The 26,921-nt window shown below is 42.5% G+C and overlaps 3 protein-coding genes across 12 annotated transcripts in view; all 3 read left to right on the top strand.

The window, feature by feature from the left end:
* The first annotated feature begins 1,880 nt into the window (after positions 1-1,880).
* RPP14 (ribonuclease P/MRP subunit p14) lies at positions 1,881-4,160 on the top strand. Its single transcript, XM_035337926.1, has 5 exons — positions 1,881-2,038; positions 2,125-2,209; positions 2,673-2,749; positions 3,341-3,419; positions 4,023-4,160. The coding sequence occupies exons 1-5, from the start codon at positions 1,941-1,943 to the stop codon at positions 4,077-4,079; spliced, it is 396 nt and encodes a 131-aa protein (XP_035193817.1). The 5' UTR covers positions 1,881-1,940; the 3' UTR covers positions 4,080-4,160.
* Positions 4,081-4,667, top strand: HTD2 (hydroxyacyl-thioester dehydratase type 2). The gene has a single exon (XM_035337925.1). It carries the CDS (start codon positions 4,108-4,110, stop codon positions 4,612-4,614), a length of 507 nt encoding a protein of 168 aa, XP_035193816.1. The 5' UTR covers positions 4,081-4,107; the 3' UTR covers positions 4,615-4,667.
* A 1,870-nt stretch (positions 4,668-6,537) lies between these two features.
* The window catches only part of PXK (PX domain containing serine/threonine kinase like), a 33,702-nt gene continuing 13,318 nt past the window's right edge, over positions 6,538-26,921 (top strand). For 8 of the 10 annotated variants that reach the window (XR_004754192.1, XR_004754193.1, XM_035337968.1 and 5 more), the window contains exons 1-11: positions 6,538-6,809; positions 14,789-14,839; positions 15,509-15,556; positions 19,909-20,095; positions 22,040-22,117; positions 22,275-22,348; positions 23,240-23,314; positions 24,515-24,619; positions 24,782-24,883; positions 25,567-25,728; positions 26,635-26,752. Coding sequence is in view for 8 of the 10 variants with exons in the window: in XM_035337968.1 (XP_035193859.1) it covers positions 6,708-6,809; positions 14,789-14,839; positions 15,509-15,556; positions 19,909-20,095; positions 22,040-22,117; positions 22,275-22,348; positions 23,240-23,314; positions 24,515-24,619; positions 24,782-24,883; positions 25,567-25,728; positions 26,635-26,752 (1,102 nt within the window). In the remaining 2 variants the exon portion in view is untranslated. Of the gene's footprint in view, positions 6,810-14,788; positions 14,840-15,508; positions 15,557-19,908; positions 20,096-22,039; positions 22,118-22,274; positions 22,349-23,239; positions 23,315-24,514; positions 24,620-24,781; positions 24,884-25,566; positions 25,729-26,634; positions 26,753-26,921 lie in introns of those variants that run through there. The other 2 variants (XM_035337967.1, XM_035337975.1) reach the window with 2 other exon arrangements.

Consider the following 26,921-nt stretch of genomic DNA (forward strand, 5'->3'; position numbering starts at 1 on the left):
CTATTTGGTTCTTGAAGGATGAATAGCTGCAAAGTTTGGTTCTTGCAGCACAGTGTTAACATGAAAGAAAAATATCTGACATATAAGCATATGGTTTTAACAAGTTAAACCACTCGGGTTCAGCTTCACTTTTGGTTAATAAAAAACTGACATGTTGTGTCCAGCCTTCCTGGTACAATCCTGTGTGTGCTCTTTATTGTTTACTGCAGCTGACACAACCCCCCACAGCGCTTACATGAGGAGCAGGCTTTACAGCAGCTAACTAGATTTTCCGGGAGCGCCTGAGTTTCTGGTGCTTGTGTTGCCAGAGCCTGATGGAGAACAGCACTCATACTATTGCAATAACCAAAACAGATTTATTTGTTATCTGACCACCACTTTTTGCTCTTTGATGACAAAATTTTACTAATATCTTAAAAATTAAAACAAAATTATGTAAAAATGATTGCTCCAAATAAAATTGGCTGCTCTGACATGTTTGCCACGTTATTGTAGAAATATTATTTGAGCACTGTGCTAACTGGTTCTCTGTTCCTAGGAGGAACACTAGAGATCTCTTGCTGTCCTACACTTACAGCTACTGAATTTTATGTGGCAAGCTGTTTTTTTAACCAAACAAATAATTTGAAAAACAAACAACAAACAAACAAACAAAAACTTTGGTATGTGTGATATCTGTTCCAACATTTAACATTTGCTTTTGCTTAAGCTTCATTTCTAAGCATTTGGTATTTCTTGCACAGTTTTTAAATGAGTCTGGGAGTGTAGTCCAGGTGGATTGTGGTGCTCATCATGCGAAAGCCTCTGCTGGAATACAGAACTTCAGCTTTGGGCCCTAAAGGAAGGCGTTGACATGTGAAGGGGCTAGAAGGCAACAGCACGGTAAAGATCTAGAAAATGTAATGTTTTACAGAAGGATAAAGAGGCACTGGGATTTTTTTCCTTGGGAAAGGAGAACTTAAGGAAAGAGTGCAGAGAATCTTAAGTCCTACAGAAAAAAATTATGTAGGAGGAATGGTGCCATATTGACTAGGACAGGCCTGTTATTACAAGTTATAGGCTATAGCAGGGAAGGTGTTGATTAAGCATTCAAAAGATCTATCTGGAAGACAGAATAGGCTGCTTGACAGCCTATTGTGAAACGTGTCGCCATTTTCTTATGAATACCTCCTTCAAATCATCGAAGGCTGTAGTTGACCTAAATGTGCTGCCTCCAGGTTTGTGTCCCATCAGCAGGAGGAAGATGACAAGGGAGGAAGGCCTTGCCCCTTGCAGCCTGACGCCCAAGTCAGTGTGCTAGGGTCAGCCCCAAGGCTCGCCAAGTGCCTGGACCTGAGGGAGCCAAGCTGCCAGGGGACAGAGAAAATCCCAAGGATGAGTAGAGAAAACATCTTGAAACCTGAAGTACCTTTATGCAGGCTGGTTAGCTTGATGACAAATAATTTCTTGTGGGTCAGGCCCTATCTTAAGTGTAGGTTACTGCAGTGTTACCTTGCCAGGTGAGCATTTGTTCTTGGATGGATGTTTTTTAAAAGGAAGAATCTGTGAAGTTCTTAGGCTCAGGATGTTACTTCGCCTTGGGCATTTTGTTTTCAGAGTAAAGGAACTTCCACCCTTTCTGCTGATTTTCAGTCTTTCAGATCAACCACAAGCATTTATGCAGGTCTCAGGTGTTTTACCACCACCTGTTCCCCCAGCTCTGAGGAGGCTCGTTTCAGCCCTGAGGACTCCTCAGGCCATGGTTTAATGGGTGACATTGGTGGCAGGGGGACGGTTGAATCAGCTAAAGGTTAGAAAACGCTTCCAAATGATGATTCCGTGACTCCGCTCGTTGCCTTCCTCGCCCTGAGGCGACGCCCGCGGGCGGCGCTCAGCCCGCCTCGTCGCCATGGCGACGGCCTTGACTCCGCGGGGCCGCCGTAGGGCGGGCGGGCGCCGCCATGACGGGGCGGATGGCGAGAGCGGAGCCGCCGCCGGCCGCCTTCGAGCGCCGGGTGCTGAGGAGCGCGGCGGGGCACCACTACCTGCGCGTCCGCCTGTGCGTGGCCCCTTCCCCGCCGTCCCGTCCGTCCCCGTCCCCGCTTTGCTTCCCTCTAACCGGCCTTCTGCTTTGCTTCCCCGCAGGGAGCTGCCCGACGGCGGGGCCCGGCCCAGCGCCGCGCAGCTGAAGCAGCTGGTGGTGGCGGCGCTGAGGGAGCTGCACGGAGAGGTGCGACGGGACGGGACGGGACGGGACGGCTGGTCCTAGGGGATGGCCCGACCCGCGCTCCCGGGGTCGTGCCTCTGTCTTCCTGCGGCTCCGGCCCGCCCGGCTCTGGAAGTCGGCACCGGGAGGGTTTTGTCCTGGGGGTGCTTCGTGAGGAGGAGTAGGGGAAGGGAACTGCCTGGATGGGGGAGCTGGGGGAGCCCTGACTACTCTAACCACCCTCTTTTTCTGGTTGCTGGGTGGCTTCAGACAAGGCAGGCAGTGTCTGGGGCCCGCAGCTGTGTTGTGGAACCCAACTGGCTTCTGTCAGAGCAGTGCTGCAGGAAACGAGGGGTGGTGTAGCTGAAGTTCTTGTGGGATTTGAGCATAACTTTCCCAAAGGCACGTGCTGACAGTGAAATCTCTTGGTTATAAACCACAGCAAGAGCATGGGATGGCACTTACTTAACAACATATCTTTACATAGGTTGGAGCAGCTTTGCCTGTTGATGTCTTAACATATGAGGAAAAAACTCTCTCTGCAATATTAAGAGTTGTTAGCAGGTAAGGTGCAGTATGTATGTACTTTAGATGCAGTCATGAAAATATTTTTCATTAAAAAAGCAGAGCTCTTGGTCTAAGAGTGGTCTCTGAAGAGTTAAGGCTAACTTGCTGCTATCTGCATGGAGTATGCAGAAAATAAGTTAAAATTCACTAAGTTTTTAAACGCAGATGCATCCACATAGTATTCCTGCTTTAAAACAGAATGGTCTGGTAGGAACTAAACACTACTGAAAATAAGTGGCGTTAGATATCTTTCTATCGTAAAGATGTGAATGGCTGCCAGATTTAAATGAAGACAGCTGTGGGTGATTTAGGGGGAGAAGGAGCTTAAAGGCCCAGAAAGAACTTATGAACAGGGCCCGTAAAGTGAGTTTGACAAGGTAACAGTAAGCATCTGCTATGTTGCAGTCATTACAATAACACTTCTTGGCACAGTGTTGCTACTAGCACTCATTGATGGAATTACCTGCTGTTAAACGCTGTTAAGGTTTCATTATGTAACATACTCTTCTTTAAGATGTTTACGCTGCAGAAAAAAAGAAAAAGAAAAACAAACTTTATTAATAAATCTTTTGTATTTTTTTCACTCAGTGGCTTTGTCAAGCTGTGGAGCGCTCTGACGTTGCTGGGCTTCTACCAGAACAGACGGTGTGCCTTCCGAGTGCTGCAGGTAGGCCGGATGGCTTCCCCAAACGCCAGTTCTTGCTGTGTGATCACCTGGCTAGTTGTGCGTGCGGCCTCTTAATAGACAGGTGGCCTACTTGCAAGAAAATCTTGGTTTGGGAGTGAAATGCTTTTCAGTGCAGGTGTATAGGCCTGTGTTGAAGCAATTGTTTTCTTATGCTGAATTTTCTAAAATCTGACAGCAGCTGTCTCATCACTTCATGGTTTCATTCCAATGAGAAACATTGATACTAATATATCTGCGAAAAAACAATTTCTGGAAAATTTTGTTCTTTGCCTGCATCTTGGTCCAGTCCTTTACTTCCTTACCCTATTTCTACCCTTTTCAATAGTTAATGTTGACTCACTTCATTTAAAAATGTGTGCATGAATGCACATCTCCAGAGCTTTTTTTTTTTTTTCTGAGAATGCTGCTTAATAAAATGAGTTCCAAGAATTCTTTGTCTCTGAAGCCATGACTAACCAAAATTCTGTTTAGTCATAGCTCTAACTTTAAAATCTTTTTTTAAAAAAGGGAAATGTAAATATTTTCAACTTGGAGTGCATTTGATTTTTTTAATGCTTTTTTTTTTTCTTCCTTCCAAACTAGACATCTCCATTTCTTCTTGCGTTATCTGGGAACAGTAGAGAACTAGTCTTGGACTGAATGCAGTTGTTGGTTTGATTGTAAGAAGATGCTGCTGCTCTGCAGGTGTGGAATTTCTAGAGGGAATTTCCGACAAAGAGCCGTGACAAAGCTGACAGATACAAGCTCTCTGCTTGGATGTTCCTTACTTCAGAGTTTACACGTAAAAGTTGGAGACAAAGCTGAACTTACTAGAGCTTTTACACAGAACGATGTTGTTACTTTTTCTGATTTAACAGGTGACACAAATCCTTTGCATTTAGATGAAGATTTTGCAAAGAAATCCAGGTTTGGGAGAACTATTGTACATGGAGTTTTGATCAATGGACTTATTTCTGCAGTTTTGGGTACTAAAATGCCTGGTCAAGGTTGTGTATTTCTTTCTCAGGAGATTCGATTTCCAGCTCCTTTGTATATTGGAGAAGAAGTCATAGCTGCAGCGGAAGTTAAACGACTGAAGAGCTCTGTTGCACACATCTCAGTATCATGTAAAGTCAAAGAAAGTGGAAAGACTGTTATGGAAGGGATGGTGAAAGTCATGGTGTCAGAGAGTTAGAGCTGTTGATCTTATGCTACTTCACAGTAAAGGCAAAAATACATGCTTTGTTTCGACTATCTGTTTACATGACATCTCTTAATCCAGTACATTTGCAACAGAAAACCTTCACAATCTTCCAAAGACTATACACAAACTCAGTCCTGCTGGTAACTGCATTAAGAGACTTATAGCTTTTAGTTTTTTGTGTACCGTCACACTGAAACCAATGAAACTAGGCACTTCTGCCTGACAGATGTGGCACTCTCAGACAAGCTGTGCTACAGTGGAAAGTCTAGAGCAGTAGGAGCTGATACTGAGGCTGTTCCTTTCATCAAGGCTGCGCTTCATACTAGCCCGGTTAAAACACATTATAATTGTTTTACAAAATAGTTATATTGGTAACAAGCACAGGTGAGAAGGGACAATTCTGTGTTTTTAACAAGCAAAAAGACAGGTGGGGGTACTGATACACATGTACTGCAAGATTGCTTCATGTAATCTGTATTGAACCTCTAGCTGACGTTGCAGTGCTCTTTTGCAATGTTTTAGCTAACAAAGCGTTCTTTAGCTCTGCAAATTAGTAGTAGCCAGCCTTAATAGAAACAATATACTCTTTCTGATAAAGCTTGAAGATGCAGCACTTGAAATACTTTATGAGGAATGAGGGGAACCATAGGTAGGAAATGCACAGGCTCTTTTCAGTTGGTGATTCCTTTTCTGGCTGCACATTACCCCATCCTTTTCTCTGCAGCAGAAATGCATTGTGCATTGGTACAAATAACCTCAAAAGTTATTTGCTATGAAAAGAATGTTTGTCCTCAAACACAGCTGGTAAAACAGCTATACTGTCTTGGTGTGATGTCTTGTCAAATACAACCATAATGCAACAACAAACCTCAGGTGTTAAATGAGGCAGGATCATAGGGAGGGGCAGCTGCAAGTGACAGTGGTTGTAACATTTAGGCTGTTTAAAATGTTCCTGCTGTTTTCAAAGCACAGGGCTTGGCCTGTTCATAACAAGGAACCAGTACTGAGAGCTTTCCTTATCTTTTGTCTGTGTGTTGATTCATTTCCTGCTTCTTTTTCTTCTGCCTTAGGTCACTCACTGCCTGATAACATATTTTTGCTATACAAAGCACTGTTTCAAATCAGGCATGTACTTCTCGTTTTTGTTCATCTACTTCTTTAGTTGTGAAGTTACGTTAATGCCTATTACCAGAGTGAATCAAATCTGAGGGTGAGACAGTAGGTGGGAGGTTGAGGCAGTAATTAAATTTGTATCTGACCTCCAGGGTAACTGCAGAAGGAGAAGTTTGGGAAGTCAAGCTAGCTCGCTGTTCTAGGCTGAGATTTAACTGCTTCATCACTGTGCACAGCCATTTTCCTGTCAGCGTGGAGCAGCAGAGGGGAGATCGAGGCTATTTGTGCCAACTGTTCTAAGTTTGTGACAAACCCTAGCTCTGTACTCATATACTTACAACGTTTGAAGTGAGATTAATTTCTGTATGCAGTGTAAAAGGGCAAAAGGGTACGTGGGCAGTAGGTTTCCAAGTGGGATTGTTGCACGCTATTGCCACAAGGAAAGGCTGTGGAATTCAGTTAGACCACCTCCCAGTCACATTTTGCAAATTCTCTAACTGAAATCGATAAACCATGCAGACGATACTGAATCCGACGCGTTTTTTTCATGATAGTTTGTTTATGAAAGAAAAAGGTAGGGAGCTGCAAGCCCCAGCAGTGCCTGAGGGAAAACCTCCAGCCGGTCTGTGGCGGCCAAGCCGAGGGCGAGCTGTGCCGTGGCTCGACGAAGTACCGAGCCCGGCCGGCGCAGCGGCAGCGGGAGGTTACCTCAGCGGCACCCTGCCCGCCGTCCCCTCGGCCCCGCCGGAGGAGGAGCGCCATGCCGGCCTGCGTGCCGCGGACAGACCTCGCGGCTCCCCCTGGCGGCCGGGCGGCCACAGGGCGGGCGGGCGGCGGCGCTAAGGCCCGGCGGGGCGGCGCGGAGCTGCCGTGTTGACAGCGCCGGGAGCTGGCCGGGAAGGGAAGCAGGTTGGCGGCGGCGGCGGCGGCGGCGGCGGCGGCGGCGCCGGGTCCCCGCTGCCCTCCGCGGCATGGCTTTCATGGAGAAGCCGCCGGCCGGCAAGGTGCTGCTGGACGACACGGTGCCGCTGACAGCGCAGATCGAGGCGAGCCAGAGCCTGCACTCCCACACGGTGAGCGGCGGCGGGCAGGGCCGCGGGGGCGGCGGGAGGGAGCCGGGGCGCCGGGGGGGGACCCCGAGAGGCGCCGGGGTAACCGGGGGTGGGCGCCGAGAGGGAACGGGGGGAGCGGGGCCGGGCCGGGCGGGTCCCCGGCAGCAGGCCCGGCGGGGTCGGGGACCGCCCGAGGAGCCTCCGGGCTGGGCAGGGAGCGAGCCCCGGGCGGCGCGGGGAGGTGGGGGCGGCGGGGCGGGGGGGTGCCCGGCGGGCCTGGGAGCTGTGGGGGGCCCACGGGGGGGCCCCGGGACCGCAGGGAGTGAGGGGACAGCCCTTGGGGAGCCCCTCCGGTGGGGATGTGGGGTAGGGGGGCTGCTGGTGCTGCTGCTGCTTCCCCTGCCTGTCTGTCCTGTGAAATGGGTCTTCAGCCTGCAGCAGCTCCGTGGTTGTGTGGGGCGGGCGGTGGGCTTCGTGTTGCCCCGGGCTGACATCCTGGGTTCTGTGAGAGGCCTCGCACCGCGGGACTGAATAAATAAGTGTCCGTAATTTCTGCTTGTCGTGGGATGTGTCACCACATTTGGAGCAGAGATGGGTTCTCGCTGCCCCATCTCAGTGGCCAAGATGAAGTGACTTTTGCTTGGTGCCGCTGTAGTGGGGCTGCCGAGCTGCAGGGACATCCCCAAAGCTTGCTTTCTGTGTCACAGGGAGCGGTGGCACCCAGCAGAACGAGCCCTCTTGTGACTTTGTGTCACAGGTTAATTCTGGGATGTGTGGTACACGTGCACGCCACCTTCATGAGAACTGCACTGTCTTTGAGCTTGCAGTAATAGTCCAAATTTCATAACCTCCTGTTTGCAGTTATTTTTCCACATTAAAAACTAGGCTTACTTACAGTATGAGCAAGCAGTACTGCGATAGAGAATCAGAGAGAGAGCGGGCTGTCACTTCTGATCCCTGCCTTTAGCTCAGAGCGGGGATGCTGGGCTAAAAAGGAGGCCAGAGGCACTACGGCCGCAGGTACACCGGTAGGAAGCAGTTGTAAGTGGAGAGAGGGTGTTCCTTCTGCCCCTTGCACAGCATTCCTGCCTTGTTGATCCCTCTTACTGGTTCCTTGCAGCTGGTGAATGCTCTTAAATGTTCTCAACCTGAATGACAATAATTGTAGATTCACCACGGGGTATACAGCTCATCTGAAGATTGTTTTATTAAATAGTTTTCCTACAAGTAATCTGCACTCAGGAAGTGTTGTAGTGGGGGGAGGGGGACTTTCATGTACATGAAGATCTCACGTTTACTGATACCCCAGCCTTCCTCTGAACAGAAATCACATATGAAAAATCTTCTAGAAGATTTTGTGAATCTAGTGGGCTCTCAATTGTTGTAACCCCTGTTATAAATAAAACCGATCGGGTTTATTCTCTGGCAAGCCTAATACTTTTTACCTGTTTCGGTGGCTGAGGGGCGTATGTGCCAAGTCGCACGAGAAGCTGCGTAACATCTAATATTGCCCAGTTAGCAGTCTGTATTACAGCTTCATCGTTAACTTGGTTTGTGTTGTGGCTTATTACGCTGCTTCACGAGTGCAAATGACAGTAGCTTTTCATGTTCTTTTGGTTTGCGTGATTCTGGTTAGGAAAAAAAAAAAAGGCACGAAATTCTTTTAGAATGAGTACTTGGAAGTAGATTTTCAATCCAGACTCTGTGTGTGTTGCCTTGTCTGGGTGAGTTTGATAGCAAATGTTGCCCCCCCCCCCCCCCGCCTTTCATCTCTGTATTCTGTTGCTAATGGATGTTCAGAAAAGAATCTCTGCTGATTCGTTCTGATCTCTTGTTAATAACAGAATGCTGAAGCACTGTGCCGTTTGATTTAAAATCTGTCTCTACGATACATCTATTAGTAATTGTTTGTTTTACTGCAGAAGCCCTGTTGATAGTTGAAAGATGGTTTGAAGTGTCTGTAGCACAGATGGCTTATATAGAGACAGTGTGGGATAACAAAATACAGGAAGCCATAACAGAGACTTGGTTTCTCATTTGATGTAAGTGGAGCATTTTGTCATTTCGGACATTTCATCCTATGTCCCTGGTATCTGAATAATTTGTTTATTAGTGGGCAATGCTGTCCATGATTTGAACTTGCCTGGTTTAAATAAGTCATGGAGGTAGATCCTTGTGTTTGAAGTGGTGTATAAATGAATCCCTTCTAAGAAATAGGGGTATATGTTGAAGTGTTTCTGAGGGGCATTAGAACTGTATCATATTGCATTATATTATAGCTGGAAGGAAGTCGGTTGTCTTTATCTCAGTGCTTTTTGGGGTTGTCCCTCACCCCACCTCCAAGTGATTTCTTAACAAGGTATAGATCTGTACAGTTCTTTATCCCAAACGAATGTTTGGAAAACTAGGTCTTCATATGCCAGACCAGTTCTAAAGCTGAAATACAAGGGCATCCAGGAATACGTTTTATATTCTTTTGTCAGCAGTATGTATTAAAATTTTATAATCCTTCTTAATGCTGTAAGAATTGCTTGAAGTTTGCATTTATATTTTTTTTCCTATATATCGCTGCTTATACAAGCATTCGTGTGACGATGATGTAGGCCCAGATTGGATGCACCTTTAATGTGACAAACGAGCTGGTAATAATGTAAACTTTCTACAGGTGTTGAAAACAGCCAGTCTGCTGAATAACCAGCTGAGGAAAAGGCAAAGAATTTCAGGAAAAGCTCCATAGACATGGAGAAATACCAACCAGAAGACCAAAGATTGTGTCAAATGAATAGTTTGCTGGTCTATTGTTCTAAGCAGTTTCTGTTGAGATTTAATACAACAGACTGGGTGAATGTAAACTGAATAACTTAGGGGCCGTACTTGGCAGAAATTGAGTTTCTGTTTCCTGGGAATGAAGGTGAAAGTAAAAAATAGAAAACCAAACCTGAAACTGCTACGTAGTACCTCAACTCTCCAGAAACCTAAGAAGGGACAAAGGTAGTATTCAAAATACTCTTTTTTTAGAGATTTGTACTTTTTGCTTAGTAAGAGCATGCTGATCCCCTGGTATGTTTTGTTTTTAGATTTTTAGGAAAGCAGCTGCAAACGTTTCTGGTTTGCTCACAAGCTCTTTACGTTTTTTCCAAGTGAAAAGAGCTGAGAAGTTCTTACTTGAGTTAGTACGTCTGAGCTGGTCTGTAATCTCCGTGCCTTTGTGTTTCAACTAAGATATTGTCAGCAGAGTTTTTCTTTCTGCATGTTTATTTCAGGTGATAACTGACAGTGGAAGCGACGCCTTTTCCACAAAAGTTGTTTTCCTGGTTACACGTGTTACAAGCATTCTGACTTTTGTTGGAATGTGCACTTACATACGAATAATTGTGTAGTGCAGTGTTTATAGAGTACGTTTCATTTTGAAAGCCAAATAAATTTATATTGCAAACACATTCCAATGGTATCTCACGTAATAGATTTGAAATTACGTAGGCAGACCCCTGCCAGCTTCATTGCATCTCCTTCTCTGTGCTTTAATCGCTAGCACTGAATAAAACACGAGAATAGCTGTACAACTCCCAGAGCGTGTTGGACACCTCACAGGCATGCTTCAGTGCTCTTGGTAGGTCCGTGTACCAGCCATTTTGCAGAAAATGAAGTTGTTTTGTTGCCACTGCATTCGTTGTCGTTAGGAGTGGAATTACATCCGCTGTATTAAACCATTTCAAGTGTCTCATCTAAATGCCGAATGTTGTGCTCTGACAACGGGGGCATTCTCAGCACTACAGCTTTAATACTTCTTCACTCTTGAAATTGCTTTGTGGTGCAATCTTTCCTCTGCGTGTTCACTGTTTAAAAGTGCCTTTCTGTGTAAGTCTTAAAATAGGATGCTGTGTTCTTCCACCATAACCTAGACATACGCCCTATTATGAACCGCAAATCTGTACGTACAAGTTTTAGAGCACCTCAAAGTAGTAAAACCACTAGTGAGTAATACATGTACTTCTGAACATTCCTTAATTCTTTTCCAAAGCAATTTTCCTTTTTCATGCATTTCATGTTGAAATTGAAGTAGTGAAACAGCCAATTTTGCTACAGTACATCCTTGTCTGAAAGGCATTTGGAAATGAACAGCTGAAATAAATCCCTCTTGTAACATACTTTCAGAATTTTTCATTTTCCTTAAGCGATGATGAATGTTGACACTCATAGCTTTTAGATTTTAAAAAACATGTTGAAAAAAGCACTTACATTTTTTCCTACGTTATTTCCTATATGTTTTTCTGTGCTACGAAAAATGGAGCCATATGTTTCTAGAACTTGAGAATATATTTTAAAAGCTTGTAAAGGACTTTGCACATCTGCTTTATAAGGAGTTCAATCTCTATAAGGTTGCCTTCACTTTGAAAAAAGATACCATGAAATTACTTTTAGAGGTGGCTTTAGACAGGGAGCTATTAGAGCTCTCTTGTTTGATGTTTTGGATACGTGGTTCTTCCACAGGACGTTATATATTTCAGATATTCCAACCTTATGGTTTCCATTGCAGAACTTACGAAGTTAAACTGCATCTGTAACTCCTGCAAGGACCACAGGCAAGATATTGGTTCCTACAAAATCTTGCGGTATAATTAAGGCATTTTTATTGACTACAGAGTCTTTCCTGAGAAATGCTGAACATTTTCCCCTTTCTGACGAAGGCCAGGGTGGTACGGCGTGTTGAAATGCCCTCGTTTCTTTCATCTCTCTCCAGAGCTTTGCTCGTTCAGTACGTTTCATTACACGTAAACGCCTGTCCTATTTTTTTTTTTTCCTGCAGTTGTCCTACTTCATAGCTTTCACTTGTTGGATGGCTTAGTCACTACTACAGAGCAGTGCGGTGCACGCGGAGCCGTACAGTGCGCCCACTCACGTGTGCTCAAACGCAGGTAAACACCGCCGGCGCTGCTCCTGCACCAGATGGGCTCAGCGGCTGCTTGTGCAACTGTAAATACGGACTCTGCCCTGGAGCAAAGAGGTGCCCGAGCTGAGCAGCTTTCCCGATTTTGTTGCTGCTTTTCACATGGGAGATTTTCTTAATAAACACTTAAAAGAGCTTCTTATTAGAAATAGTTGCAATCCAGCCTTCTTAACCAGGGATTGTATTCATGCTTAATTAGGCTTTCCTCTCTTTAATGCTTATAAAATAAAGCCCTTTCAAACTTGCAGTTGATGTGACCTGAAGGTGACTGGATCTTTATAATGGTTGGCTTTTCAAGCCTGTTGGATTAAACAGATGCAGAGCAGAAATCTGTAAAATAGGCTGGCTACCCTGAGCCAGAAATTTGGAGACGATTTTATTGGGAAAACAAAATGTATTACCTAATATTGGCCACAGACTCTGCTTTTTTTTTTTTTTTTTTAATAAAAATGAATCTCTAATTGCACCACTGGGTTTCCTATTTTGTCTCCGCAAAAAGTATTTTCTTCTGTCTGCTTTCTGTTTTAATAACTAGGAGGGACGATAAACAACAATTGTGTTTTGGCATACTTTGCTGTGTGACTTGCACCTAGGAATGCTGACAAAATTACCTGTGAGGCTCTGAACTGCTGATGCTGATGTTTTAACTAAGGCTGGAATGCTGAGGTATTTCTTGGGGAATGGGAGAAAAAAACACCTCCAGAATGGCTGTGCGTGGAAACGGTTAAGCAGGGTAAGATCAGGGTAACGTTGATGCCAGGCAGTAACTGTGGGCTTGCTGTTGGCAAAGGACTGGAGAAGGGCAGCATGGTAGTCACTGAGCCGTGTGGATGTTTGGAAAACACTTCTTTTGGAATCTCCATCTCTTTGTAGTGGTAGGAAGAAGATTGTGGGAAGAAGATTGCGTGAGGCTGGGGTCATGCAGCTTTCCCTGCTCCCAACACTGTTTTCCTCTTTCTTGACTAAAGAGAGCAGCCAGGAAGCGCTCCCATAGGTAAAACTGCTTTGCTTGGCATCTTTAAATACACGCATACGTACGTGTACGTGTCGGACTGCTGCTGGAACGCTGGGCTTCTGGCAGGAACTGGCTCAGCAGTACCGGGAGGAAAAGCAGCGGGTGTACAAGCCTGACCTGCGTGGGACCCCCGAGGGGCAGGAGGTGGCCTGGGAGCGGTGGTGGACCTTGTGCAGCGGATGCTGGTGAGCTTGCTGCCCCAGGGCCACATTAGCAGCACGAGGCCATCCCTCTTCTGCCTGCTGAGACCTTTCTGTGCAGTCTGGCAGCTGTTGGGTCACTGTTGAAGTTGCTCGGTAAACTGAGTCTTGGAAACAATTCAGAGCCGTTTGTGTAGGAGTGAAAGACATCATGGGGATTTCTGCGTGACTCACGGGAAAGTGTAGCTAAATTAGACCTCACTGAGCCTGGTCTTAAATACCAAAAATTGTCAGCAGGAGTGAGCTCTGATAGTTGCTAGCCCTTTGTGTGCCATCTATCATGTTTTCTCATTGTATACGAGGCGGCCAAACAGAGCTTGTTCGGAGTGTGCCCGTCTTCCTCACAACTTTCATTTCTTTCCTGTGGGCACAGGCATGGTCTCTGTCCCCCTAAAATTGGGCTCTGTCATTAGCTGTCTTCACCAAGTAGTGCTGAAGTGGCCAATTTTTCACTGAGTTTGATGCTGATATGGGGAGTCTGGTGGGACTTAGCTTTGTCTGTGCTGAAAAGACAACAGCCACATCTGCCCAGGGATGCTCTCTTGCAGTAGGTTGTGAATCCTGGGACATTAAAATGTGGGGTCAATTAATGCTTTAGGACACCTGAGCGGAACTGGATGAGAAAACCCTATGGTCTGTGTGAAAAAATAGTTGTGGCCCAAGTCTGTTTTTGTAATATAATCGTCCTGTGAAAATGAGATCTGGGAAGGAAGGAAATGAGGGAGTTGTTTATCACCACGCTCTGCAGAGGAGACGACTGTCACATTGATCAGAGTGGTTGTAAGCAGCACGATGCTGTGACAGTTGTCTAATGAATTGGTGTGCTCTGCCTGTCCGGGAGCGTTTCCTTGGAGTACAACAGCGAAGGTTAATCGCTGGATAACGAGTAAGTGCTACAAGGGGTTGGGCAATAACTCCGCTGCTTTCAAAATACTAGAAAAGATGAATGACTGAGCACAGTGAATCACCCCTGATGTGTTTTTTTTTTTTCGGAGAAATAGCCAATGTTCCTTTGAGACTTGCTGAATAAGCAGTTGCTGCATTTTTCTGGCTGAGAGTGAAATAGTCTCTTCCTACTTCCCGAAATGCAGTAACAGTCACAAAATAGGAAAAGCCATGTTAGTTGTGAATTTAGCTTTCCATGTGTCTGTTTAATTGGTTTCTGTTAGAAAATTTCCAAATATTATTAAGCTGGTTGAATTGGAATCAGCTCTGTGGAGTTTCCTTATCCTTGATGAGGATCTGGGCTTCTTGTTTTGCAGGAAAACACCTTGATTATAATGTCAAATACTGTGGTTTTCATGCTTACTAGTCTTGAATTTGTTCTCATGGGTAGGGGGTTCAAAGTTGCCACAGATATTCGATCGCTGTTGCTGATAAGGGATATTTTACGTGAATTTGAGAAAATGAAATAGCTTTCTTGCCTGAACAGCATTGTGATTCAGAAGGAAACTCCAGTAGAGGTTGGGCAGCTGTGGGTGCGTACTGGCGTTTTGCTCTGTTATGATGGAGGCAGTAATTCCTGGGGACCACTGGTTAGATGATATTTGTTGAGTATACTCTTACCTTTTTCTTTAACTGAGAGCATTCAAGTGCTTCATTCTGCAAGCTCTTGGACCTCTTTTCATCTTTAATTCTGCAAAGCAGAGAGCGAGCTGCTGGTGATGGTCTGAACGAACCTAGCTTGGACCTTCACCTGGAAGCTCGAAGTCTGGACCTGAATTTTCTGCTTCTGCGTGGTTCCTAATTGGGTAGTAGTGGTCATATTTGGAGAAGTGCCTAATAACTTTCTTAATCTCATTAGTTGCCATTCTTAATAACTTTTTCTTTTTACTAGGAATACATAATCCGTGTTCAGAGAGGAGTTTCAGCAGAGAACAGTTGGCAGGTAATTTTGTAAACTCTGGTTCAGGAACCAAGATGCCTTTTTAGGAAGAACTTGAAAATTCTCTCTTCCTAGCTTCTTAAATTTGAGCTGGAGAGGGGAATGTTGGTGTAAATTAAGAACATGAAGTGCTTAAATACTTTGGTCAAAAACTGAGAAAAACACTCTTACTGCCAGCTACAGAAGGCAAGTTGTCTGCTGCTATTGTGAATTTTCCAGGAAAGCAGAAAAAATGCCTGTCATGTTATTACCATGTGTTGGTATGGCTGTCATTTTAATGCCAGTTTGCCTTCTCTAGTGCTAGAATCGCAGCCTTGCTGATCCACGGCCAGTAAAGCCTAGAAGTAGTAACGAAGGTGATCGTGAAAAATTGTTGCTTCTAATAAGGCAAAAATGCATTGCTTGTAGGCAACTTTGCTCATAAATCTTTTTTGGAAAGCTGTTTAAGATAATATCCAGGAATGCATTTTTGTTCTGGCCGAGATATCCTTAAAAACTCTTCTTTGTGCTCTGGCAGTATGTCATAAATCCAGTGGTTACGCATTTGTATAGAAACGGCTAAAAGAAGAAGAGAATTACAGATGGGAATTACCTCTCTGATGGGCTTTTGAACAGTGAAATTATAATCAGAAAAGTAATATGCTTCCTCAACTTTTCCTTTATTTTTTGCAGATTGTGAGGCGATACAGTGACTTCGACTTGCTTAATAATAGCTTGCAGGTAACTTTTACCCTTGATATATAAATATGAGATGTCAGAAGTATGTATTTAAAATGTCTTGAGATATTTTTATATGTTGTAGTGAAGAAAAAATACAAATTCACGCAAGGGAAAATGTGATTTCAAATGTAACTTGAATGTATACTTCTTCACTCTTAGGCTTTTTTCTTGTAAAATGATAATCTTAGCATCAATAGGACCGATTTATATATAAATGGTGGAGACTGGCAGATACTGAATCTTTCCCTTCAGTACTGTGACTTTTCCGGTTTTGTGTGTTATTATTTGCTCCTCCTTTGATTTGGAGAAAGCCAAGGCACATACCAACCTTATAAATTCAGCATTGAAGTGCTATGTGTCTCATTATTTATATTCGTCTAAAAGCACTTCCAGATGCTGCTTATCATGTGATGGATTTCTGTATCACTGAAAAGTGTTCCTTACTTAAACACAGGACTTACTGTGTTTTCTTTTGCTTTTTAGGACAATTATTTCTTTTTAGTTTGTGTGGGAAAAAGCAGGGTATAGGAGTGTGTTTGGGAGAAGGGGGGAAGCAGCAGTGACTGGCATCTCCTGGAGTGAAACTTGTTACTCGAGATTTGCATGGTACTAGGCAAGCAAGACAAAAAGCCAGCACTGCTGTGACTTGAGGGTATATTTTATGACTAATTCCCCCCATTAAATGTGTGAATTTGGGAACTTAATATAGCTTCCGCTCCCCTCCTCCCCCCCAGTCAAACCAGCTATTTGCTTGATGAGCCTCGGTGAGCAAAAACTTGTCAGGATGTTGAATCGTGCATGCTGATAGGGCAGGAATAATTTGAAGCAGAAGGTAGATGGGGGAGCAAATTAGTCATAATTCAATAGAGGCAGTGTGGTTGGGTTGTGTAATTATTTTGTTGAATATGCAGTAGCACACAGTAACGTTTGTCATGACCCAGAAACCTCTGGTGTGATGTGCTGAATAAATGCCATACAAAGGTATCTCCTGCTCCAGCAAAATCCAAGATTTAAGATTAGATAGGCACTTACGGGAACACAAGGAAATGAAATGGTGCTGGTCGACATAGTGCACAGGAGTCATTGTAGTCTTAACCATTGTCAAGTTTCTATAGTGATCACAGAGAAACAATTTTGACGAGGCTTTAAAAAGAAGATAGTTCTTTTTATTTTATTTTTTAATCTACTGTAAATCCCTCTTAACCATGGGGAACGTGTTCAAGCATGAGAAAGCTTTGTTGTCTTCTCATTTAACTTTCAAATGAGGCAGCTTTAGTGGAAAAGAAAACAGACCTCTTTAGACGTTAAATTTAGAGATGACAGGTTAGGCCTGGGTGGATGATTAGAAAAGATCAAACAATCATCAGGACGTACCCCTCTGACTTGGACAGGAGGAAACGTAGAGGGCAGCTAAACTAACATGTCATGTTCATTAACATTTGGCCTTCATCAGTGCAAACTCCTGCTCACTCCCTGAATCCCAAGCTCCTAGATTATTCTGCTTTCAGCCATCTGGGAGGGCAAAGATGTGACTGTGCTTGGAGATAGGCTTTTCTCCATACCTCTTGTAGGGAGCCGCCCTCAGACGTGTAATTCTTCAGCCCAGCAGAGGTGAGTTTTAAGCCATTATCAAGGTTGCACAGCTCTGCTTTTGACAAACACCATTCTCCAGCCTTGTTCTGTATGTCAGGGCTCGAGAGACACCACACAGTACCTGATGAAAAACATTCTGAAATTACTGTCTTCCCCCACCTGTTTTTTTCTTGAGCTTTTTTTTTTATAAATTGCTCTTTGTGATGCTGGAGCTGTGGTTTTCTGATCCATTAAGACATACAGCACTCCTCAGTTCTTTCCATCCAGAACTCTAAGCAGCAATATTTCATCACAATGTTCAGGTCCTGTGAGTTGTTTTTAAACATTTTAAACTTTCACTTGTGTATGTAGAAATTATTAAAAAGTAAAAACCAACAAACAAAAATCCCACAACCAAACAAACCACCACCACCAAAAGGAAAAAAAAAAAAAAGGCAATGAGAAAACGCAAAAAAAAAAATAATCCCCTTCCTTCAAAACTAAAATGTCACTAGGAAAAAAAAAACAACAACCCTGCTCGGGTTCCTTTGCCTGTAAAGCTCTGAGTTCTTTCAGTTCTTGTGGCACGCTCAATCTCTGTAGGTTTGGGTGCTTCAGTTTGAACAGAAAGCTGCAGCTGAGCTGAAATGTAATTTTTCTACTGTTAATCCGAAGCTACCTATGCAATAATGGTAAGGACTGAGAACTTCGGACGTGTCCTAGGCTTAGGGATGCATCTTTACCAAATGTCTTGGTAATAAGGAGAGGTGTATGTCTGTGACCTTGATCTGCATCAGAAAGTTTTGAGCCAGGTTCCCTGAGCCCCAGCCGCGTACCAGATTGAAAAGCTCCTTGCAGGCCATCCTGCATTTCTTCCTCTCGGCTGCTTTGACAGAGATGTGTGGAGATTATTGCCCGCTCTTCTGCTCTTTTAAATGAGTTACTGGTACAGTATTTACAGCAAGATATCTGGCTTTTGTGAATTATTAAACTGCAGCTCTTGAACAGATATTCCAGTGCAGGCTGCGGTTCGAAGATAAGGAAGTTTGTTCCCAGGTTCTTCTGTGGCAAAGCCCATCCTTGGGTCAGAGCTGAGCTGGGGCCACTGGGATGTACGCCTGTGTTGGGCAGGTCGGGACCTCGGTGAGGCGGTGGCTGGGGTAGGCAGTGGTCTCACTGTGCCACGGGTTTGGGCAGATAGCTACAAAAACTGGGGGTGAATGCCACTTTCCTCTGGAAAATAGAAAATGGGTGGTTGACTGAAATGAAACAGAAGAAGTAGTGGTTTCAAAGCATCTGAACTGGAGTCCTTTTCTGTCTAATGGTAGGCAGCTGTCGGGTCAAGAAGGTAAAGGTGATTGTGATTTGACACGCTCTTCAAGTGAGTCGTGTCAGAAGCGCATTTTGTTTTTGTTCAGAAACTGTTGGGGCAGGAGTGGTCTGCCAGAGGTTCTGTATGCCTGTGGTACACAAACTGATGTGGTGAAATGCAGGTTGTATGTAGTGCTACGTTGCTTTGGGATTTTTATTTTGTTTTTCCTTTGGGTGTAAAAGAGCATTAATAAAAGCTCAGTGGATACGATGATTTTTATTAACATCTTCAGTAATTCAGATGTAGCCACAGCTCTTTTTCAGCCTATGATTTGTAGTCAGAGCCAGAAGTATCACGGTTTGGCAGGGGGAAACAATTTCTGTGTTCAAGGAGGAGAAAAGGAAAGGGATTGCTACCTCAGCCACAGTTCACTGAACTAATCCTTCCATTTTTCCACTAGTTAAAACGAGGATTGTTCAAACCCTCAGAAGTCCCTGTCTTCTCCTCGGTGACCTGTTTGCTTTAGAAGTGAGGTTGTTGCATTTAATGGAATTGATTCCTGCAATTCTTAAAGATAACACCTGTGGAGATGGAGCACACCTGAGGCAGATGCTTTGATCTGCAGGACAACGATGTGTTAACAACATGAAAAATTTATTCTGGTGATTCATCTGATGTAATTGAATATAAACAGTGTGCAGCCTAGTTTTGTTTTTTAAAGATGGTATCTTTGATCTGACTTACATAAAGCTTTGGATTTCTGCATAATTTTTCATTTTCCTATTTTAAACCATTTCTCAGATTTTATCTGAAGCTTTGGGTCACACGTCAACATTAAACAACTACTGTATATGCCCGTAGATTGCAGCTATTTCTAGACTGAAGGATAGATAGCAGTTTAAAAAGTGTATAACAACAAATTCAGAAAAGAAAGTGGAAAAGTTGCACCATATCTGAAGTTACAAATTTTAAATACTGAGAGTAAGGGCTTGAAATTACCCATAAAAGCAATAGAGGCAAGAGGAAAGTTATTAATCTGCACTTCTTTAATAAAGCGTAAATCTTGCAGGAGAAAACGGTAAGGTATTTATGTTTGTTTCGTGTGCTTCTTGTGTATGTGTGCACAGGTATGGTGTACAAAGAATCTGGCTGAGAACAGGAGCCATTTAGTATCTGAAAGCTTTGTGTATTGATCTTAAATGCATGACTCACTAGCAAAAATCTATCTCCTTGCATCGTCACTGTCATTCTGTTTATGGATCTCTTCACACTGAGATGCAAGCTATTGTCTGACTACCTCTCTCTGATGATAGTACCTTAAAAACCATAAAAGCTTGTATATAAATGATATAGAAAGAATTATATAGTAGTTAGCTCACTGCTCAGAATCTTTTATTTTCTGGATTGTTAGTCTACATCCCTGAGGCATTTTGAGAGCGCTGTTAGTAATTTTCCTTCTCTTTTTAAGATCTCAGCTCTAAGTCTACCTCTTCCTCCAAAAAAGTTGATTGGAAATATGGAGCGTGAATTCATAGCTGAAAGACAGAAAGGACTCCAGGCCTATCTCGATGTAATTACTTCCCACCACATACTGTCTAACTGTGAACTCGTAAAAAAATTTTTGGACCCAAACAGCTACTCTGTAAACTACACTGGTAAGTGAGGAACTGTAAAACCGCATTACAGCTTCTCTTTAGCATGCGTGCATGTCTTCCATTAATGCTGGCAAGGATTTACACTAAAGCATGTTACAGGGGTAGTAAAACTATCGTGTGTAACTACACAAGCTATCAAAACTCTGATGTATAACCACATGCACGGTATGATGTTTTTCCAGGTCTGTGCATGAATGATGCAGTGATTGTCAAATCTAAATGTTTGAATCATTCTACAGAGGAGTGTTGAGGGTCAGGGTCTAAATAAGTTGAACTTGGGGGAGAGGGTGCTAATGAAACCAAAATCTATTTTTTTACCCAGTTGGTGATAAATGATTGGGCTGGGGGTTGGAAGTAATTTGTTTACCAGGGTGTGAGGTGGAGGTAAGCTTGTCGGTTCTGTAGTCTGCTAAAACAGCTGATCTTCTGAACACCAGAGCTTAAATTTGTCATGTTTCTTAGATTTTTCAGATCAAGGGAAATAAATGTGATCATCTTGTCTAGCTCCCACTATCGCACTGGGTTGTGCCACTTCTTACAACTAATTGTTTGAGATAGGTTCAACGTTTTTTCCTTGATTAAGCCATGGTCCCCTCCCTGTTGGAAAATCAGTGCATCCCTTAAAATGGTGTCCCAGAGATTGGTTCTCTTCATTAAATGTTTCTTCTTTGAATTTGACTGGCTTCATCCACTGGAAATGGTTAGAATTTGTATGATAGACTGAAAAACTTCCTCTTCGTGATGAAACCCACACCACAGACTCTTTGCAAAATGCAAAGCTTGTTTTCATAAAAGCACAGCCAGCCTACTCAAGCAGGAACTTACTGCTTCCTTTTCACTTGTCTTTTTGCTCTCTCTTTATGTAACATTTTTCTGTCTTCAGCTTCAAAGTGCAAAGAACATTTCCCGGATGTTTATGCTAAGCTGTGGAGGAGATTTGGATTATTAGTAACTCTTTAAGGATGCAGTTTGTCTGGCTAATGCTGAGCAAACAATTTAAATCCTTTAGGAGGTACTGTGATTTCTGTGTTAATTCTGAATGCTTTCATCGAGATTATTTTTTTTGCAAGTTGCAAAGAAGTAAGTAGCAATCAAATTGTTGCCTATGGTCTTTGGAGACACCATCAATTTGTCTGTTTTTAATCTCGGAGCAGTGAGCTGATATTTATTGTGTTGTTACCTCTCTTTTTCATAGCGTATTTTTAGACAGAGGATAGACTGCAGAGAGATATGGTGCATCCTTACCTTTTTGCAGTGTTTCTAAACCAAGATAAGCCACGTTAGAGAAAACTACTTGCTGGCATGGTTCCCTTTCTGCCCCTGCTGTCACCACTTCCCACTGAGATTTCCCCTTAAATCGCTTCATGAATACACCAGTTGTATTCCCAGCTGTGAGAGAATTCAGCAACCAGAAGGGTGTCGGGTTTTTGTTTTGTTTTTTTGTTTTCCTTCTCAGAAATGCATGTTGGATCACGATAGCTAGAAAAATACCTTTGCCTGCACTGAAAAGGGCAGAATAACATGTAACGAAACAAAGAGTTGATGAATTTACATGTTAAAAATGACGGTGTAGCTGCACATTAAGAGATTTACAAGTTGGCCCTTTTGCAAGCATGGCAAAAACATTTTTTAATCTAATGTAGGGTATTCCAGCTGTGGGAAGTCTTAGATGTGAGCACTGGATTTAGGCTTGGAAATGTAGATCGAGTAGAAACAGAAGGCTAACCCATTAAGCTGTATTTTCTTTCTCTGTTTTCTCAGTGGTTTTGAGTTCGCAGGTTAAAAATGCAAATGCCCTTTAACTGTGTTTTTATCTGATTTCCTTTTAAAGTGATTTTGCTGACTGAGTCTGAATTCCTGCAGGCTTCCTTCTGGCATTGAGCTTTACCTAATATGTGTAAAAATCACATTAAATAGTCTCTCAAAAACATTTATTTTTTCCAGAAATTGCCTTACAGCATGTTTCAATGTTCTTCCGATCAGAGCCAAAGTGGGAAGTGGTGGAGCCGTTAAAAGATATAGGTAAGAAGAACACCTATATGTGAAAACTTGTCTTATTTTTTCCAGTGGGTTGTCCTGAGATAACAGTACTATCTTTGCTTACAAACCTTGTCCAGCCTGTAAGCCATGTGATTTACTCATGTTTTAATTAAACCTGATGATAACTCTTTTCTTGTAGGTTGGCGAATACGTAAGAAATATTTCTTAATGAAGATAAAGAATCAACCAAAGGAACGGCTAATGTTAAGCTGGGTATATATACTTTTATAGTATTCCCTAGTCTTTAATAATGAACTTTCCTTATTTTGTTTATATCAACTGCCTGGTATTAGTGACAGATTTAAGTGCTCAGGCTTTGAGAGCATCTTGAGAGCCCTTAGTTGGTTGTGTGGTGTGGAAAATTCTGTTTCTTTCCACTGGTGGCAAGTCCAATTTGAACATTTCTGTGCCTGGTTCCCACTCCTGCACCCCCGTTTACTTTTTTTCAGTTGTTATGATGTATGTAGCCGGTGATCATAGTGTCACATAGCTCACCAAAAGTAACAAGGCGATTCTTTTTCAATACTGGGTTATTTTTACTAGGTTGTTTAGTTGTTCTGACAAGCTAGTAGGTGAGAAAGGCACAAATTGCTCCTTTGCCACAGGCATTTTTGGATGCCAAATAGGTTGTTGTTACTGAACACTTAGTTATGCTCCTGTGTTGAAACCTGTTGCCTTCTTAATTGTATCAGCATAGCTGTTTGTGAGACTACTGGAGGGTGGGTGTTGCTAAAACCTGCATTAGAAAGAGAGGTGGTTTTGGTGGAGGGGAAGAAAGGTGAGAGTTAACGCTTTACGAGTTCACAGTTTACACAGTGTCTCAGTCTGGGTTTGGCAGAGTTCATACAGTGGTAGTAATAGAGGTCAGATACGGAGGAGGAAGCAGGCAATAAGACTTGGTTACTGTAAGGTCAGATGCTTTGTATTGTGAAAGCACAACCTTATTCATTCAGCCTTTTAAAGTTTGCTTCTTTGTGTGTAATTTGCTGTTTAAAATTTACCTTTGAGCAGCTGTCTTAATTTGTGTGAGCAGAATATAGAACATATTTTCTTTCTGGAATGCAACATATATTGTGATGCCTTTCTTTTCCTATTTATTTCTAGGCTGATCTAGGCCCTGATAAATACTTGTCTGACAAAGACTTACAGTATGCTGTGAAACTTCTTTCTTCCTGTTCTGTGAGTATTCCTTGAAGACTCTTAAATTGTGCCAGCACACAGAAAAGTGCTTGCAAAGGCTGATCTTGCAGAAGTACATCTAGCCTATTAGAAATAGTTTGTAATTTTCCTTTCATTTGAAGATGTGTGAACCTTTTAATTAAATTCCCCACACAATAGGAGCTAACACGTTCTCAGTGCAAACAATAAACCTGCAGGATTTTTACAGAAGTTTCAGAGTTGTAGCTAATTGTATTTTTCTCTTCTGGTACAGTACTGTGAGATCATGAGCTTTTATTTCATCTTGTCAATGTTTTTAGGCTGTTAGGGTAGTGCTGCCTAGGTGTCATTGCTGTCCACTGTTCTGGGGATATTCTTGGGCAGCAGTGCACAAGGCAGTGGAATTAATAATTATTTTTTTGGTTCTTTGAACTTGGGACAGCATTATCTTACTAGAGGCGCGATGAAGGCTGTATAGCTGAAGCTCCTGTGTGATGCCAAATCATAAAACTGACACCTTATAAATCCAGTAGGCACACCTGTCCAAGAAACTTGGCTGGCTGAAAAGGATGGTATTTTAAATGGGTAAACCTCTACGTGCAGTCCTGAAACTTGGAAGATGCACATACCAAAAGAGGCTGAAAATAGGCTTTTTAACCCTCCAAACCAGACCAAATCCAGTATACTAAAATAAGATATGAACAGTGGGTCTCCTCCTAACTAGCAATTTCAGTTAATGTATGTGTTGCACGTGTAGTTTATTTCAACATATGCTGTCTCATTTAGTTTCATAATGTTCCAGGAAGTCGTTACGATGATTTCTAAAGACATAGAGCTGTTATGACAATTATTAATGCATTGTTTCCTTGTGTGCCATAGTTGTATAAAACCATGAATGAGTTTGTTAGCTTAGCTCATGCATTAAGTGTTAACGGGGGTGGATTCTTCACTTGTCTAAACTGCCAATCTTTTAATTTTTAAAACAAAGAGGACAGTGAATTTTTCTGGATTTTCTGTGGATATTGAGCAATGTCCTTGTGAAGTTTTCTTTGCATTTGCTTCAGGTTAAGAGTGAATAACTTGAGCAAATGTCACTGACAGAATCCAATTTATTACTTCAAACATACAATTCAGACAGATCTTGTGTTTCTTGTGAATCAAGCAAAAGTTAATTACAAAATCTGTCATCTGAAACTTACCTACAGTTTCTTCTTTTGGTAGCATCCCTATATTTACAAAATCACTTTTGCCACTGCCAATGAATCTTCAGCACTGGTTATTAGACCATTCAGTGAAAAAGGGACGCTAAAGGACCTTATTTATAAGGTAATGCCTTCTCTTTCTCTTCTCCAACTCGAATGCTAGAGTATTTCTTGGAATGACCATAGTATGTCTTTCCTAAAACAATTTGCAATGTTTTGCTAAGCAAACTAAGACAATTCCTGGCTTTTCTGGGCATGATACTTGATATGTATACTTCTTTTAAAGGCAAAACCAAAAGACCCATTCCTGAAGAAGTATTGCAATCCTAAAAAAATTCAAGGTCTTGAACTTCAGCAAATAAAAACATATGGAAGACAAATATTAGAGGTATTTATTTTTTTTCTTTTTTTGCTTTCTTTACCAGCCTTTGTGTGTTGGTGGGTGTTTGTGTGATTGTTTTTTTTTTTTTTTTTACCAACTAGGTAGAAAAAATAGACAAACTTTTGTGCATGCAAGCTTTTTTCTTGGCAGCAGACTTCAAAGCTAAATTTAAATAGAGATTAACTGCTGGTACTTGAATTTAGATATGTATGTGTGAGGCCACTTCTGACAAAAAACAAACAAACAAGAATAATAAAAAGGCAGCTGTAACATGTGGAGCTGAGGTGGGAGAGAGGTGGTAGTGTAGTTTATACACCATGGGGAGAAAAGGGAAAGAAGTAATTCATAGCTTATGGAATATGGACCACAAAATCATTGTCACCGATTTTCTATTTTTTTAAAACTCTAATATTCTGTAGAATTGTGACTTTCAGTTTCCACGTCTCTCTGGGAGGTGTCCATAAGCCAGCTTTGAGTATTAGCATCAAATGTTTGTTTTGTGAGAAATGTTACTAGTGAAATGGGAATGAGTAGTCAGCCAAAGGTGATGTAGATAGAACATCAAGTTGAGCAGGCATTCCAAATTAGAGGCCTCATCTATTATGTGTCTGCTTTAGTATTGGAGCATTTGAGATCTTGAGATCATCAGAGTGTCTTGTGACAGTGCTTCTGTCTTGGATTTTTTTCAGGTATTAAAATTCTTGCATGAGAAAGGATTTCCTTATGGCCACCTTCACTCTGCCAATGTAATGTTGGATGGGGACACGTGCAAGTTACTGGATCTAGAAAATTCCTTGTTGGGACTTCCGTCATTTTATCGATCGTACTTTGCACAGTTTCGGAAAATTAATGTAAGTTTCAGAAAATTAATGTAGCTGACTCTTACACGTCCCTTTATCCTCAATTAGTGTTTCTGGAGAACTGACATGAGTGAAAAATGTCTCCCTCAACCATCCCCTACCACCTTTTTACAGGAAAATACTATCTTCCTACAAAATATTAAACCTAATTTGCCCTGTTGTAGTGATACAGTCTTTTAGCTAGTGCCTTGCCTTGCAATGCTTATTGTAATAAGTAACATTCAGCGTCGTGAGACAGCTGCTTGCTGACCTTGCAAAACAAGTTTTACTGTGTTTAGCAAGAGAAACGATCAAAAGTTCATGGTTAGTCCAAGTCTTTTAGTGCCATGGAAGCACTAAGCCTCCTCCAGTAAGAGAAGCCACTTCTGTATAAACATGATTCGGAAATCTCTGAAATATGCTGTCTGGGAACTTAGCACATAAGTACAGCTTGTACAAGCCCAAGGAGGGGTGAAAGAAGCTCTCCTAGCTTTGTTTGGTATGTATTTCTACAGGGAGGTAGTTACAAAGACAGCAAAGTGGCAGCTGGTCATATTGTCACGAATCTCATTCTTTGCTGTTTGATGTAGCTAGGAAAATGTGTTCAGCTGTGATTTGTATCAACATACAGTTCTCTAATCTGCTGTGTATGAAATGAATTTGCTCCTTATGCATTTTTATGGAACGTGACTATAACGTGCTCTGGTTTGCATTATCATTGGCTGAAAGAAAGAAGTACCTTCCTTTGCCTGAGATGGTGAGATTTCATTTGAGGTAAAAATTGTGCAGGGTTAGGCTGTGGTTGGGAACTTAATGATTCCTCCAGTTGGTGGATCCTTAATGATCCACTGGTTGTGGATCAACCAATTAGTTTTGGCAAGTTGTGTTTTTCTCATTTTTATTTTTATTCCTCTACAGACTTTAGAAAGCATTGATGTACATTGCTTTGGGCACTTACTGTATGAAATGACATATGGAAGACCCCCAGATACGATTCCAGTAGACAGCTTCCCTCCTGCACCATCCGTGTTTGTTGGTTAGTATACATTCACTCAGTGTCAGTCTCAGCCTCCTGGGTACCCTTACCTTTTACTAAAGCTGAAATGTTGTGAAATAGGAGACTAGGATTTTGCAGACTGTAACGGGAAATTATTATTTAGCAATTTAAAAAAATAGCAAATGTGGTTTTCCTCATATGTAGCATA

Source organism: Oxyura jamaicensis, chromosome 12 (assembly GCF_011077185.1).
Source record: "Oxyura jamaicensis isolate SHBP4307 breed ruddy duck chromosome 12, BPBGC_Ojam_1.0, whole genome shotgun sequence".
NCBI lineage: Eukaryota > Metazoa > Chordata > Aves > Anseriformes > Anatidae > Oxyura > Oxyura jamaicensis.